Raw genomic sequence first — 16,329 nt, 5'->3', positions numbered from 1 at the left:
CCATAGGGGTTCACTGCAGCTTGTTGCCATCAGGGGTGAAGGCAAAGTTATCAGCTTTATTGGTTTTTCCTCTTTGATACAAAATCAACCTTTGTTTCTGAAAAGATCTTAAAAAAATTCTGTAAAGATTCAGTAATATCCATCTCTTGTCACTAGGGTCTTATTTCTGAGATTCACAGATGTGTTTCTCAGGAAGCTGCTGAAATACCATTTGAACAACAGCAGAATTATTTTAATTTAATGTGTCAGTTTGCAACCAGGCCTGTTAAAAAGGAAAATCTTGTTATTGAAGTGCTACTTAATAATCTTCAAAATGGCAAAATATTGTCCCTCCTTCAATGCAGTTCGTTACTGAAAGCAGCCTGGATCTTATAAGCTTGTCAAAACGTGTACTTGTGTTTTTCACTAAATTTCATGCATTTAAGGGATCAGGTGGTCCCCATGTGCTGTGCTACGTGCAGAGCTTGGCATTGTTCCTTAGGCAGGACCAAGCAGCTCAGGGTTCTGTAGGGTTTTGTTCCTTAATGAGAAGAGAAATGGCAGTTGTTGCCCTGGGCGTTGCTCAGGAGAGCAGGGTCTGTAAGGATTAGCTAATGTGCTCTTGGTGGGAGTGCCCAGCTCTGCCTGAGCCATGGAGGCTCCTCTGAGCTCTTGAGACGTTTATTGATCAAATACAGCCTTGAAAATGCATTGCAAGCATTTCTGTCCATGCTGCATTTAATTGATCTACCTTTCCAGAACCCTCTGCACCAGGGAGACAGGTCCTATGGATTGTGCTTTTTGAGGAGAGAATAAATTCCCAAATAGGAAGTCGTTAATTATTGTGTTATGTTTGCACTGGCTCTTTGGGTGTGCTTCCTTCTGTTTGCCTGGCTATATCTTTCCTGAAGAGATTATAGTTAAAGAATACCATCTTTTTGCAGGCAAAGCATCCTTCCAGTGGCAGCTCTCTGGTGTGGGCTGTATGAGCTCATAGCTCTTGAGTTTGCACGCAGTGTTTCTATTTGTGGCTGTAAAACTGTCAAGAGGAGAAATTGCAATGGCAATAAACTGGAAATACATTCCACGTTCTCACCTTTGCCCCAGCACATCTACAGTGGCATACAGTCTGGGATTTAACTGCTAATGGCTGAAATGAGAAAATTTAATTGGGAGAGGTTCTTTTTACTGTAGGGATAAGATGGGAAATGTTTGCTTGCCTGTTGCCCATCACATCCTTTCAAGGGAGCTGCAGGAATGAGTCCCTGGTGTTCCCCAGGCAAGCAGCTGCAGATCCCCTGGCTGTCATGAGTGCTTTACAGCTTTTATTGCCAGCCACAGCTGTGACTGTGTGCTCAGGGATTTGATGCTAAAGTTTACTTGGGACTTCATCTGCCTTCCTGTTAAAGACAGCAGTGCTTGTGTTGATTCTCATCAGCTGAACACCTTATTCCCACGTCCTCTGTGACATGCTGATGGAATTACAGAGCTGCTGGGAAAGGCTGCACTGCCACAGCCACAGCAGGGATGGCCTCAGCTGTGCTGGGTTATCAGAAGTGAAGGGTTACATCCCCATGATTTATGAGCTGCCCCTGAGGAGCTGCTCTCAGCCTGCAGGCTGTCCTGAGCTGTCACTGTGACAGGGACACGTGGTGGTTGTGTCCTCAGCATCCTTTAATGACAAGGTATAATGCCAGCAGAAACACCTGGAAGCAGTGCCAATGGCTTGATGAGTTATTTCCTCCCTGCAAGCCCACTCTCCCATGTGAAAAGAACATTATTATTAACATGTTTTATAGAATCTTATGACACTAAGCAGAGAGAGTGCATGAGAAGACCCCAGAAGGCCCCAATGGCCTTTTAACCCCATCTGTGAGTTTGTTGGCCTGAATTGGATTTTTGTTGCTCTCACAGTGATTATAAATTATCCAATTCACAGCCTCACACACTCTGTTATTTGTTGAACAAATACAAGCAGGTCAGAGGCTGAGCTGGCAGCCTCTGCAGTGTGGCACAGGCATAACCAGGAGGCAAACATCCCTGATCCCATCAGCTGCAGCACAGTTGGGATTGTGCCCAGCAGGTGCTGCTGCTAATTAGGACTGCCAATTAAGTAGTGATGTGCCTAAAAGACCCAACTTGTCTTTTAGGCAGCCAGCTGACATCTCCCCACTTCAATGCAAAACCAATTTCAATATTATTGTTTTATTTTTACAGAAAAAATCATAAAAAATTTCACCAAACGAAAAACTTCCTAGTTTTTGTTCTGTCTGTGATTCATTCCTTTTCAAAAGAGGAGGGCAAGCTGTGAGAGAAGTAAGAAAAGGAAAGAAAAGAAAGAAAAGAAAGAAAGAAAGAAAAAAGAAAGAAAAAGGATACATTTGTTTGAAAGAAAAAGGATACATTTTAATTTTTCATTAAAAGCACAAATTCTTCATTGTTCTCATGGGGATACAATAGCAGCTTACAGCCAGAACTCACAGAAATGTCCAAATCTATAACCAGATTTTTAAGAATTTACCAGGGATGGTTAACTCTGTTAAAAGCCCGTTTTTAACAGGGATGGTAACTCTGAAGAGTGTTTGAGGGAGAAAGGAAAAGGCCTGTAGGCAGCATGAGATCTGTAGTCATAATAATTTATTGCTTGCAACCTTCCAGGATAGCTGCTATGATGCATTAAGAGAGAGCCCCATGTGTGGGTGCTCTCATAATGTAAACACAGAAAACATCAAAGAGCACTGAACAAAGATCCTGAACTACCTGGGACAGGCAGATGTTTGCTGTGCTCCGTGGTGTCCACTAACCACTATCAATTTTGACAGTAAGCACTAAATTATTGTGCAAATACAAATACACTTTGCTTAAAACTGTCTGAAGGAGCAAAAATGTGAATAACTGTTTCCTTCCTTACCATCTGTGAAAAAGCATCTCTGCTAAACAGTTTGGCCCATTCAGGGTTTTCTGTCCTGGCTGACCAAGTTCAGACAACTTCTGCAATCAATAACTTCATTTAATTTGGCATCAGATGGCTGAGGTAACTTAATTTCAATTTACATTATGATGCTTTCTGTGGTGGTTTAATCTAATATATGTTTCAGTGTTCACTCTAATGCTCATTTTGGCATTGTGCTCTGCAGGGAATGATTTCCAATGGATGTTCCAGCTGCAGCCCCATGAGCTAAGAGCTGGAAAACTGGTTTGCAACTGGGCAGCTGCTGTCTGTACCAGAAGGCTGCAGAGATGTGAAAATGGTTAAATTTGCTGTTCCATCTAGGAATATTTTTCAGAAGGATCTCTTCGGTATCAATTCTGAAATCTAGTATCTTAAAAGAAGTGTGTGGCTGAATGAGCACAGCTTTCATTTCAGTGCTGAAGTGAGCAGAGTTCAGCACTGCAAGCTGCCAGCTCAGACTTAAGGACTCCTATGGCATTTCCACTCACGGCAGGATTTTCTGGCATCAGTTTTTCTAATGGCTGATTCCTCCTTCCCCATAACTTGCTGTCCTTTCAGGAAATGCAGTTATTCTCATATTCTTGTAATTCTTATATTTTCAGGAATGTCTTCCTGGCTCAAAGATGGCTTCTTTTGATACTTTTTTTTTAAAGAAAGAGAGACAAACAACCCTGTTTCTCCTGTTCACCTGATGCATAGAAACTTGCCTTTAGGAAAAAATAATTTTTAGCAATTTATTTCCAATTCTTTTATTCAGTACCTGAGTGCTCTTCTGCAGTTTTTTTTTTAAATTGTGTTTTTTTTTTTTTTTTAATTACTTCCTTTGTCTGCATTATAACTTTTTTGGGTAATGCTGTTATCTAATATCTCTAAATATTACAAGTAGCCTGGAAATAAAATGAACAGGTGGAAGTAGCTGTGTGCCATCTAACCCCCATTCTTTTCAGAAGCTATTCTGAGTTTTAGTCTTCATTTCATTTGGGGCTGAGATCAGGTACTTGGTGAGCTGTGCTGAATTTATCCTTCATTATGCTATTGTAACTGGGACAAAATCTTTAATCTAAAAATATATTCCCCCCACTCAGCTCTTCAAGTTTTGTGTTTTGATAAACTGATGCGTTGCAAAAACTTCTTGGCTTGGCTTCTGAGATGTGAAGTGGGACACTCTTCCATTGTATAAATTAATCATAAAGGCACACTAAATTTTCCATTATTCTGTTGCTAAGGGAAATGTTACAGGGACAGGGAAGGTGTTTGGGCAGAGGGGAGGTGGATGGGAGCTCCTGTGAGCGAGGAGGGTGAAGGTGCCCACGCAGGTGACCACAGCCAAGGGAGGCTCTCCATGTGTTTCCTGGCAGCTGGGATTGCCCTGGCAGGTGAAGTGAAGCCTCCACAACCTCTCATGGTGGTGTCAATGTCTGTCAGAACCTGCTCTTTCAAATTGGGTCTGTGTTTCCTGTGTGCAGATTGAAGTGAGGATAGTTTAAGCAGGGAGAGAAGCTGAAAGCTGGTTCTGTGCACATGATGAGTTCACCATTTAACTGGGTTATACTTTGCTGACCTGTGCTGTTGCAGGGGGTGGTTGTTCAATTTTCCCCTAATGAATTGGCAATATCAAGATGTCAAGAAATCCACTCAGTGTGTGTGAAGTTCAGTTCTGTGAGGAGCCATTTGAATGTGTATAGAAAGATAAAGTCACTGCTGGGGATGAAGTGCATCAGATAAGCTGAAATGCATTTTAGTCAAAACTGTGTCAGAGGAATCAACAGTCCTTCATGTTAAAGGTTAAATATCTGCTTTTGCTCCAGCAGTATCAAAGTGTCACTTTAGAGACTTTCATGGGAGCCTCATCTTCAGAGCAGCATTCTTTCCCTTTGATTGCTGTGCCATTCCACAGTGACCTTTCAGCACTGGATCCCCAGGACACAGAGACACAAATGATGCTCTCCCTCATTGTTCACTCTTGACACACTTTCTTTCATCCCTTCTGTGGAGAAAGAAGGGATGAAATGAAAGTTTATGACATAAACCCATCAGATCTTACAGACAGTATATTTGTACTTGCTGCCTTCCCAACACTGCTATTGATGATCTTTTAAGGCAATTTAATCTTGCCTTAAATGGACGCAGGTGTTTTTTTTTTGTTTTTATTTTTTGTGGGTTTTTTTTTTTTCCTAATGTCATTGTGGCTCCAGAACTACTGAGCAGATTGGCATTTTTGATTTTTACTTCCCATTCCATCAAGAGAACAAAGTAATGGAAGGATCATGTAGCTGGTTAAGGAAGCAAAGGAACATTTTTCAATTGTGTTGTAATTCTGTTGTAAGGGAGAAGTGACTAATAAAGGAGCACTTGCCTCATCTTCCTTTTCAGTTTTCATCATAGGAATTTTATGAAAAGTTGTGTCAATAATAAAGATGGGGAAAATTATAGGGAAGCATTTTCAACTTTTCTGAAATTGCTTTTTGTACCTTTTTCTCTAACTTAAATTTTCTCTACAAAGGCAATTTTGCATGTGTTAAGCAGTGCTTGAGAACAAATTTTTGCTATAGCTATTCTGATTTTTCAACTCTTATCCTGCTTGATGAATCATAAATGTTTAGTTATGGGATTGTCCACACTTATTTTTCATGTATCTCCCACTTCAAATTATTACATTCAGTAATGCACTTTTGAGTTTTTATAGAACTATTCCGGTTCATGATTTCATACCACCTGATGTTCTCTGATGCTGTGAGATAAAATCTCCCCATTGCCTTTTCTCTTGGTGCTTGCTCGCTGAAGGACATTTGCCTTTGTAGTCACTGTTATATAAACATTCCAAGCTGTTTATTTTTCCTGCTAGCCAGGGTTATTGCAGTGGTTGTGAGGAGGTTTGCAGACCTGCCTGTAGCTCAGACGAGCCACAGCTCTGTGGTCCTGCACTGGCTGGAGGTGCCTGCCCAGTCTGACCAGTTCATGGCAGTTATTAACCTTTGCCATTCCAGCTTTGGCAGTTCTCTCTCAGCTCTCTAATATCTCTCACCAGTTTATTTAAACCTCGACAATCTGACAGAGCTGTTCACTCCCTGGTGAGGCTGCAGTGAGCTGACAATTGTGAATTTGTGTGTGGCTGAGGAACTCTGAGCCTCTCTGGGTGCAGGGTCTGTGCTCGGCGTGTGGGGGCTGCTCTGCTCTCAGGGTGTGACCCCGGGGGCAGCGTGCTCAGCTGGCAGCACTCTGCAGCACCACTGCCACAAGAACCAGCCCCTGGGGCTTGCCAGTCTCTGTAGGAAGAACAGGGAGAGCTGGAGTGTCACCGTGTTCACAGGGGTCTGAGGATGAGGGAAGAGACGAGGATCTGACTCCATGTTTCAGATGGCTTGATTTATTATTTTATTATATATACTGTATTAGAACTATACTAAAAGAACAGAAGAAAGGATTTCATCAGAAGGCTAGCTAAGAATAGAAAAAGAAAGAATGATAACAAAGGTTTGTATCTTGGACAGAGAGTCTGAGCCAGCTGACTGTGATTGGCCATTAATTAGAAAGAACCACATGAGACCAATCACAGATGTACCTGTTGCATTCCACAGCATTCCATTTTGTTCCTGAGGCTTCTCAGCTTCTCAGGAGGAAAAATCCTAAGGAAAGGATTTTTCATAAAAGATGTCTGTGACACTGGAGGTCCTGCCTGGAGAATGGCAAGACAAGGACGGGCTCCTGTGTCCAGCAGTCCCTGCCATGCTCCCAGCCTGGTGTTCCATCAGAGCCCAGCAAAAACAGCAGCTGTGGCTTTCCCCACACAGACATGGCAGGAAGGAAAGTCCTCTGTGTTCCCAGCAGCCTTCTGGCCTGCACACATCCCTGCCTTGTCTTCCTCCAGGGCTGATCTAGCCGCCAGCTTTGCAAACTGCTCAGAAAGGGTCACATTTTGGGATTCGCCCAGATTTTGCTGTCTCCATTTTTGGAAACGCTAATTGAGAAGTGTTTATAGTTATCTGAAAGTTCTTAAAAATTTGGAATGCCAGAAATTCACATCCTAGTGATGGAAGAGTTGGGTGCCCTAAAATCTGAGCTCTTCAGTTGGGGCTTGTTCCTCCCTGCCCACGCTGCAGGGGTACAGGGTGTTCTGGAACTTTGCAGGAACAGTACTTCTGTAATCAGCACATTGAAGAGATGATTAAGCCTTGAGAGGTTATAAGAGTTATGTTGGAAATGCAGAAAATATATTGTGAATATAAGTTTGTGTTTGTGGACACCGAGAGTTTTTCAGGGCAATCAATTTTTGATTTATAGTTAAGACATTGGGCAGCGACTGACAGCAGAACCTTCAGCTCTCAGCATCTGTCAGGAAAGTACCTCATGTTTTTAAATTGATTCGTGTAATGGGATTTGTTGTGACCTTAGAGAAGCAGAATAGAAAAAGTCCTCAAGAGTAAAGCCTTCTGCATCCTCAGAACCTGTTCCATGTGTGAGCACTGCGCTGATCCCAGGCTCCTGTGAAGCTGGGGAGGCACTTCCACAGCGAGTGAGTGAAACTCTGGCTGTGCTTTGTCTTTCTGTCCCAAGGTCTTACTGCAGTGCTCAGTAACTAAGGAAGCAAACTGCATGTGAAGAGTGTGATTTCAGAGGCAGGACAAGGCTTTTGCCCTGGAGTCTTTAGCAAAGAGATCTTCTTCCTTTGTATTTCTGACTGAGGCTGTTTTGACAGAAGAATAGCTGACTCTATATTTTCTCTGTGTTTAGCAGCATGTGTTTTATGTGCTTGCATTGCAAAACTATAAATCCCAGAATAAACAGACGACAAATTCCAGAGTGTGTTTGAAGTTGTCTGGTTGCAGCAGTGTCTGTACCCACAGAGAGAGCAAAACCTCCCAGTCCCTGAGCGTCCTCTGGGAGGGGAAGAGTCCTTCCCTACTTCCTTCTTTCCCTCCCTTCTTCCCTCCCTCCTTGCCCACAGATAACTGCAGATGGCAGCCAGTCAGGCTGGGCTCTATTGATTTTGGTAATTGTCTGCTGTAGATCAGAAAAGCTACAATGTCCTGAGGGTACAGCAAGCAGGTTTGTGAGGTTTTTTCCCACTGTGAGCCTACCCAAAGGACACAGATTTTTGTTGTTGCTCTCCATGCAAGGAAAGATTGTCTCTGAAGTGCTGCATCAAAGCCCATCATTTAGAAAACTCTGATCTTATGTTGAGGGCTGCAGGCTTGGCTAGTGCCCCAGCACCCTCTTGACTCTTTCCAATTTAATAATTAAATTAATTACCCCCAGTGCCAGGTAGCCATCCATGTTTTATTTATGGATTGAATTTGTGTCATCGCCTACCAGATGTTTAGTGATTTTCTGCATATTAAATAATCCATTTAAAGGAAGGAGGAAACCAGATTTTGAGCATTGGTGGAACTAATCTGACTTTTAAACTGAAAGTTGCATCAACTGAATTTTAGGGAAGAGGGGAAAAGCAAAAGAACTGATAGCCCAACTATTTTTTTAATGGTTGCATGAACCACTTCTACTCTGAATTAACCACCTCACTAAATTTCAATTAGATGACTTGAATGGTGACTGTTGGGATAAATATCCTTGAAGGAAAGCAATAAAGAATAGTAATAAGTGGCAGGAAGTTCCCTTTTTTGTGACAGCAGACAAAATCCAACAACTTAATTCTCTCCTGGTATTCCTCTGGGTTCAGTGTGAGATAGACACAGGTTTCTTTAGTGCCACATTTTGGTATCTGATTTAGAATTCTGAAAAAGTGAGCGTTCTGTTGATTGATTATTTTTGAATAAACTTTGAATTATGATATGCATGAAAGCATGTTGGGCCTTTTTTTCTGTAGTAGTCAAAATGTGATATGTCTAGGTCCTTTTTAAGCTTAGCAGCAAGCGCGAACTCCAAAACTTCATAGCAACAGAATTCGCAACTGGTGCATCCTGATAGAATGTAATTGAAGCTGATGCTGCTGTACCTGTTGGTGCCACAGTACATTTATTTTTATAGCTGCCTTTCCATGGAGACAGGCCCCAACTGTTGGTGGGCAGTGTGGTGCCAAGCTGTGTCAGCTGCAGCCCGTCAGAGGCTCCGGCAGCGCTGCAGGTGCTGCTCTGCGCCCCTGCAAGGCTCAGCAGGCACAGCTGGCAGGGCCTGGGGCTCAGGGGGAGCCTCCCACACCACCCAGCAAAGCCAATTGTCCTCCTGCTCCTCTGGCTTCCTGCAGGATCACAGAGATGCTGGGAAGGGAGGGGGTGTTCCTGGGAATAGGGTGGCTTTGCTTTTCTGTGTCATTCAGGTGAGGCTGGAGCTGAGGCCCCAACAGCTTTTTCCTCCTGCTGCTCTTCAGCAAGCAGTAAACATCTTAAATGGTTTAGGCTGCAGATGAAGGCAGTAATACAAAATAAAGCTTTGTCTGTTTCTTTCTGAAGTTTGCATGTGAATTTCTGGCAGTGCAAAAATGCCTTTTCTTTGACTGGGATCTGCTGCTGTCAAGTGATTGTCCTTCCAAATGGCCTCCTCCTCTTGTATGTGCATTTTCACTGCCTTCATTTGTGAAACATCCATGCACCTGCCTTCTAGCTTGCTTTACAGTGCTTCTGAGAAAGTGTCCCTGGGGGACATTGCTTCTTTTCCATTCTTTACTGGGTTTGTTTTCCACTCCTATTGTGTTCCCTGTATTCTTTAGAGAATGAGATTATCCCATTCTTCCATTTTTAGGTAGATGGGGTAAAAGGCTTAAAGTTTTTCACAAGTTCTTTTCTTCCTGCTGTGCTCCAGATACACAAATAGTATGTTTGGAACTGTGAATCATAAAGAAATATTTTCTATCATATTTCAGTGGGATTTGGGTAGCTCTATGACATATGCTCCAGTATATCAAGGACTTTGACATACTGGAGCATACCAAGGACTTAACCTCCACCTTCACTGTTTATTTTTGGAAAGAGAAATAAAACAAGGGTGTGTATGTAAAACTGGTGAACGTTTTCAATCTCCTTCAGTATTTGAAATATACTAATTGTCTATTTTTGTTTCAATTCTAAGTTCTCTGTTGTAATTTCTGTTGGTTTTGGAGACCATTTTTCATCTCAAGGTATTTATTATCCATACCAAGAGCAAAGATACAAAGATATCAGGGCAAGACATTTTGTAGATTGGTTTCTCCTGCTCAGTATTTTTTAACAGCATCCCTTAAAATAGAAATGCAAAACTATGTGTCCTACTTTCCCCTCACTAAAATAGATGCCTTTTGTTAATTTTAGATACAGCAGAGCAGGATATGTAATTAATGATATCAAAGAATCCATATGATATTCAACAGGGTCCTAACATCAAGGACAAAAGAAGTCTGACAACAGCTGTCCCTAATGATTTGGTTTGTAAAATGTTTTCTTTTATTTCAGGAAGTTGGATGCTTTCATCTATGATGCAGCAGTGCTGAATTACAAGGCTGGAAGAGATGAAGGCTGCAAACTTGTCACAATAGGCAGTGGGTACATCTTTGCCACTACTGGCTATGGGATTGCTCTCCAGAAAGGATCACCTTGGAAGAGACAAATTGATCTTGCCCTCCTCCAGTTTGTGGGAGATGGTAGGGACCAAGATTTTTCCTTTCTTTTCTTCCTCTGTGTATGCACAGTTAATTCAGTTTTAGTAGCTCTGAGCCTGCTAGTACTGTTCTCTTGAAGTCTTTAAAATGAAAAAAAAAAGGTAAAACAGAGTAAAATTACTTCTTGGTGCTGACACAGGAGTTCTTTTCCACTCACCTCCCCACCAAGGGCATCAGCCTCTATTTTCAGAAAATGTTTTCATATACATCACAAAGTAAAGCTAGCCTAAGTGTTAGTGAGCATTTATCAATTTATTTATTTCCTTTGTTTTTGTCTCTTAGTAGATGAGTTATCCTTCAGCATGACTGTTCTGCTATTGAAAAGTGTTTAGCTCAGTTCTGAGCTGATGTGAGTGATTCCTAATCCAGAATGGTTTCATTCAAACTTCTGCTGAAAGAATGCGTATGAAATTGAATTAGGGTGACTCGTTTCATTGCACTTCAAACAAATATTTTTTATTCTAACATGAAATAGAAGAACTATAGGTCCTCTTGGCACTTCTGCCCTGCAGTAGAAAACTTGCTGCATATCTTTGATATATTTGAAAACAGCAATGATGACTCAGTCTCCACAGAGGGTATGAACTCCTTTTTGGTTGTAGAAAGCTTCGTGTTTCACCTGTGGGAGCAAATAGAAATATGGTAATTAAAAGTTTTCTGTGGTGTGACTGATGAAATCCTCTATCAGATTGGGATATGGTGTGTATTACATAATCTTTATTTTGGTTTTTTACATAGATGTGTGTGTTGACTCTGCATTTCTTTATCAGTGAAAGAGAGGGTTTATGAAAAGATAAATAAGGGTTTAATGTCACCAGTAAGAAGCAATTGAGGGTAAGAATAGTGAATTCCAGTGTAATAACAGTGGCAGAGAGCAGGACTTAGCAGAGTGGCCTCCTGTTCCATAAACCACAGGACATTAATTTTCATGGGGCAGACAATGAGTGTGTAAGTCTTCCAGCACATGGATTTTACTCCTTTTATAACATTAAACAACTGGAAGAGGTGTCATCATCACGGCTGATGCATTTTGTCTAGTGTATATATGGAAATAACAGTGCATCATATCCATCTGTTGGGTTTAGAGAGGCTGTGGAAGAAACCTCTCTAACTTGGGTGAAGGAATGCCTAGATGACCTGCAATGGCTGCCTTTCAAACATTCACATTTTCCTGAATATTATTTTCTGTTTGTGTAATACTGTTAAGAATTATTAGATGCGATAATTCAGAGCCACTTTTAAATGAGGAATTTGAATCAGAGAAGTTGAATTATTGGTCCCATACTAAAGAAGAAAAATCTCCTGTAGCCTGAGGGAGGATCTGGGTTGTGTTTCTCAGTGTGGGCTAACCCCTATGGATGTATCCAGAGCAACACTTGAGTTTCCATTCCTTTCACTTTGCATTTCCTTCATGCTTACTCCTTCAGCATTTTTGATACTTCTCATCCAACACAAAAAATGAAATCACAGAGAACGAGAATAAATGAAATTGAAGGGAAAGCACTTGAAGCTATTTAAGAAAAATCTCATCAAAATACTGAAGGTGCTGCATTTTTATGCTTCACCTCAACTCTGAGTATCAGGTACAAAACAAAGTGGGTGGGAGCAAAGTGTGACAAGTCTTACCCTGTGTTTACACTTTGACCTGTGGACTTCCATAGCATAGAAATCCTTATATCTTTAACCCATTTTTAGTTGCTTAAAATCTTAAAATAATACAAATGAATTGTCCACAAAACTCAATATTAAAACTTACAGAATAGCAATACATAAAGAGAACACCTAGGTGAATGAAACCTCATTATGAAATGTCTGTGCCCTGCTCAAAAGATAAACAAACATGTTGAATGCACAAACCATGGGAATTGTGACTACATTTGTGGCATTTTTTCATTACTATTAGAAGTTACTCTGAACAACCCAGGAATGCTAAAACATTACTTTTCTCTTGTGAAGGATCCCTACGTTTGTTCAGAAAATGGTGTGGGGTCTAGTAAAGAGAACAGTAGTTGGACATATAGGATGTGTAGAAATTTTTGTAGCTATGTTTCTTTTAGTCCCAGAACTGCCTCACTTGTCTCACTTTGTCTCACAGTCTAGATGACCATTTTCAGGGAAAACAAACCCCAACCACCACTGACTTTCCACCAAATGTGGGGGGGAAAAAATCAACAAAAAAGCCCTAATAATGAAATTTCTTCTGCTGAGTTACAAAGTACATTGCAGGTGAACTGGAACTAAACACCAAGAAATTAAATGTAAAGAGTAATTGCCTGGAACTAGCTCGACCTGATTTTGTAATCCATGTCTAACTTCAGTAGTTCGATGGATAATCTTTTTAGCTGTGAACTTACATAACTCTGTTTTGGTGAGCTAGGAGGGATGAACCCAGAGTTCAGACCAACATCACTTTGCTGTATCACTAAAAATCTCTTTGAAGTTCTCTAGACTAAAAGCAAGTATGGTTGGGGGGAAAGTTTCATCCTAAGAGAGTACTCCTGGGAAAGGCTCAGTGGAGCCTGAATGAGATTGTTTAAATAAATAGGCAAACACAAACGAAGGCAGAAATCTTATTTCACATGTATTGCTTCTGTAGAATATATTATTTTCAAAGACTAAGCTGTAAAACAGCAGAGCCCCAAGTAGGATTGAATTATTCTTCAGTATGTGTAATAGGGCATTCATCAGGGTATGGAATAATTTCAGTGAATGATTGTAAACCTAATGAGTTCTATAACTATAAGAAGAAAACATTCTAATGAATTCAACAAACACAGTTTCTTTATATGAATAATATGTTAATAAGAGGAAAAACCTTGGATAAGACCAAGTAATTTGCGTAAAAGTATATCTGATTGCACATACAAAAAGCCATGATCTCATTTATTTTTTACATTTATCCAGTACTGAAATGGCCTTTTGAAATATATTTTAGAGCTTCCAATTTCCTCTGCACGTGTCTTTCTCCTGTGATTTTTCTCATTTGATTTTTTCCTTGCTGCTTCTCTATCATTCTCCTATCTAAGCCAGCTCACTTACACATTGAAATGAATTTTTTGTGCAGTGGGTAGGAACCTCTTCCCTCTTCCTTGCTGATGTAAAACATCCAGCTGAAGAATTAATTGCTTGTTCATGCAGGGGCATCTTTTCATACTCCTCAAAGCATGATGCTGTTTCTGCATTAAAGCCAATGACTTTGAACCGCTTTTTAATCTTATTGGCACTGGAAAAAGAGTTAACTAAATACAGAGGGCTGTAGGCTTGTGTTAGGGATAACTTCAAGCTCTCACCGGTGGTTTATCTGTATATTTGTACATGAATAGTGTTCCCATCCTGAGGATAGCTCTACTGGGTGGACCAATTACACTGACAATTATCAATCACGCTGTGGGAGCAGCTCTGAAGTCTCGGTGTAAGGAGCTGGCTACAAGATGCCAAATTTGTTACTCTAACAAGGAGGAAAAGAGACAGAGGAAAGAATGATGGGAATGAGTTGCTGAGGAGTTTAAAGAATAGCTACTTAATTGTCTCAAAAGTATAGTTGTGCTCAAAAGGTTTCATCCCTTGGTCCGTGCAAGTTCACATACATAGCCCTGCTCATGGGAAGCTGAGATGAATGAGCAGTTGTTAGTGTAAGATTAATTGCTTTGGAACTCTGAATCTTTGTAGCAGAAAGAATTAGGAGTTGCTTTTTCTTGTGTAAGAGATATGAGTGAAGTGCATTGTTAGTGAATTTCTGGCTTTGTTCATCTTGCTTTCTGTACAGCACATCTCATTATCTGCAAAAGCTTTGAGTTGATGATTAGCATCTGCAGCTTTGTTTAAGATAGTTGATCATTGGTATTATTCTCTAAAGCCCAGTGGTGGTTGTGTTGCTTTTTTTGTCTTGCTGTGGTCACAAGATGAAACTTCCATTGTTTTTTTAACAGAGAAGTAAAAATATTTCTACTGAGACAGAATCTCAATCTTCTGTTGAGAAGTAGAAGCACCCAGGAGTTCAGAAGCAGCTCAAATGATACGGCTTGCTAAGAAACAGCACCATCATTTTGTTTGGATCCTCCGCCCACGGCCGCAGGAATGTGTCAGAACAGAAATGCCGTGTGCTGGGGAATCGCATGATCCCCGCTTGGATTTCTGTTCTGAACCTCTGCAGGAGCAGCTGGGCAGGCTGATGTCCCCCCAGCAGCGTGGCACCTGGCACTGTCACTGCTGTGGGCACGCAGGGGGTGAGGTGCCAGCAGTGGGAGAGGGCTCGGGCACAGCCTGCGGTGCCAGCTCCGGATGCGGCGTTGGGAACGCAGCCCTGCTCCTCCAGGAACAGCAGGAGCTTCAGGCACCTGTCTGCAGGCCAGGTGTTGCTGATACTCCTCTGTCTGGGGCTGCACATGCCATTTAAAGAGTGGTACTTTTTCTAAAAATATCCCACTAAGTTATTTGGGAGGCATTGTTTCTGAAACCCATAGCACTCTGTCTTTGGGGTTTGGCGTAGAACCACTGGTGCATAGAAAGTGAGGAGAATTTAGCTTTCTCTTCCTCTCTTTTTCTTTCCGTCTTTCTCTCATCTCTCTTTGAGAAGATGAGATTATTGAACTACAAATGACAAAGCTGCTTCAGAATTAAGAGAGTAAGAGAGATCCTGAGTGTGAATGAGATGAAGAGAAAGACAGCAAGGAGCCTTTAGCTATGAGGGATGCAGAGAATAGAGGGATAAAACACTCATGGCAGCAGAAGTGGTTGGATACAAGGAACAGAAAAAGCTGCGTAAAGAGAGCAGTTTTGGGGAGGAGTGTTGTGTACCAGCCAGCTGGCCAGGTTATGCATCTACTTGTCTGAGGTATTTGTAATATATTGCACTACCTGCAGATTAAGAGCTCAGTTCAAAAGACAGTGTGGGAAGAGATCTCCAGGAAGGGGGCAGATGGTGTCGCTGTATTAAGCCCTTAACCCTTGAAGCTGAAAACTTTAAAGCAATTAGACAGAGGCATAAAGAAGAAAACTAGTTCTGGTCTGAGTTTCCACAGAGTCTGTTATCCCTAATAACTTTCAGTTCTGGTTAATCTTCGTGTGCTTTCAGGGCAGCTTAGTACACTAAGAATTGTTTTCCTGGGTGGATAATTGCTTCCCAGTCCTTACGGGTAATAGGTAACTGTGGAAATGAGATTTGCCCCCTTACATCTGGAAGGGGAAAGCTCTTTGCTATTTTGTTCATATTTTAGCATAAGCCTTCCAAATCACTGTCTAGATTATAAGGAAGTGTAGCAGTGTGACTCACATGGGCTGATAAAGCCCGAGAAGGAAATACGTATGTGATTATAAGGACATATTTTCAGTGTGTGCTGCTCAGGCAGAATACACCCACAATCACAGTGATTTTCTGTTTATATATTTAGTGTCCTCCTTAAGCAGTGGGTGGAACAAATGTGACTGAAGAGTGTGAGTGTATAAGTGGAGGGCGTTTGTGTAGCTGAACAAGAGTTAGAGGGATTGTAATATTGAAAGTCGTGCTTAGCAGTTCTGTTAATTCATCCTTAACTAATGGGGACATGCAGAGTGAAGTCATTAGCTCACAGTAAGTTTATTGCTGTCAGTCATCTGTGTTCCTCTTGCTATTTTTACAGCGGGAAATAACTCAGAAAATAAGACTGAGAGAAATTGTTTTGGGGGATCCAGGCTGAATTTGAAAAGTTGCTGTGCTTTTATGTAATCTCTTCTCTGAAACATTCTGTATGGATCATATAACTGGGTCAGATTGGAATTGATGAGCTTATTGAACCAAATGCACATCAACCCATTTGGCTGCTGACCCCGC

The 16,329-nt window shown here is 41.3% G+C and overlaps 1 protein-coding gene across 12 annotated transcripts in view; it reads left to right on the top strand.

Moving 5' to 3' along the window:
* Positions 1-16,329, top strand: part of GRIN2A (glutamate ionotropic receptor NMDA type subunit 2A) — a 185,526-nt gene that overhangs the window by 150,265 nt on the left and 18,932 nt on the right. For all 12 annotated transcript variants that reach the window (XM_064726408.1, XM_064726410.1, XM_064726407.1 and 9 more), the window contains one exon: positions 10,315-10,502. In XM_064726408.1, the coding sequence (XP_064582478.1) occupies positions 10,315-10,502 (188 nt within the window). The remainder of the gene's footprint in view (positions 1-10,314; positions 10,503-16,329) is intronic.

Source organism: Zonotrichia leucophrys, chromosome 14 (genome assembly GCF_028769735.1).
Source record: "Zonotrichia leucophrys gambelii isolate GWCS_2022_RI chromosome 14, RI_Zleu_2.0, whole genome shotgun sequence".
Classification (NCBI taxonomy): Eukaryota; Metazoa; Chordata; class Aves; order Passeriformes; family Passerellidae; genus Zonotrichia; species Zonotrichia leucophrys.
This window is presented reverse-complemented; position numbering and strand designations above follow the sequence as displayed.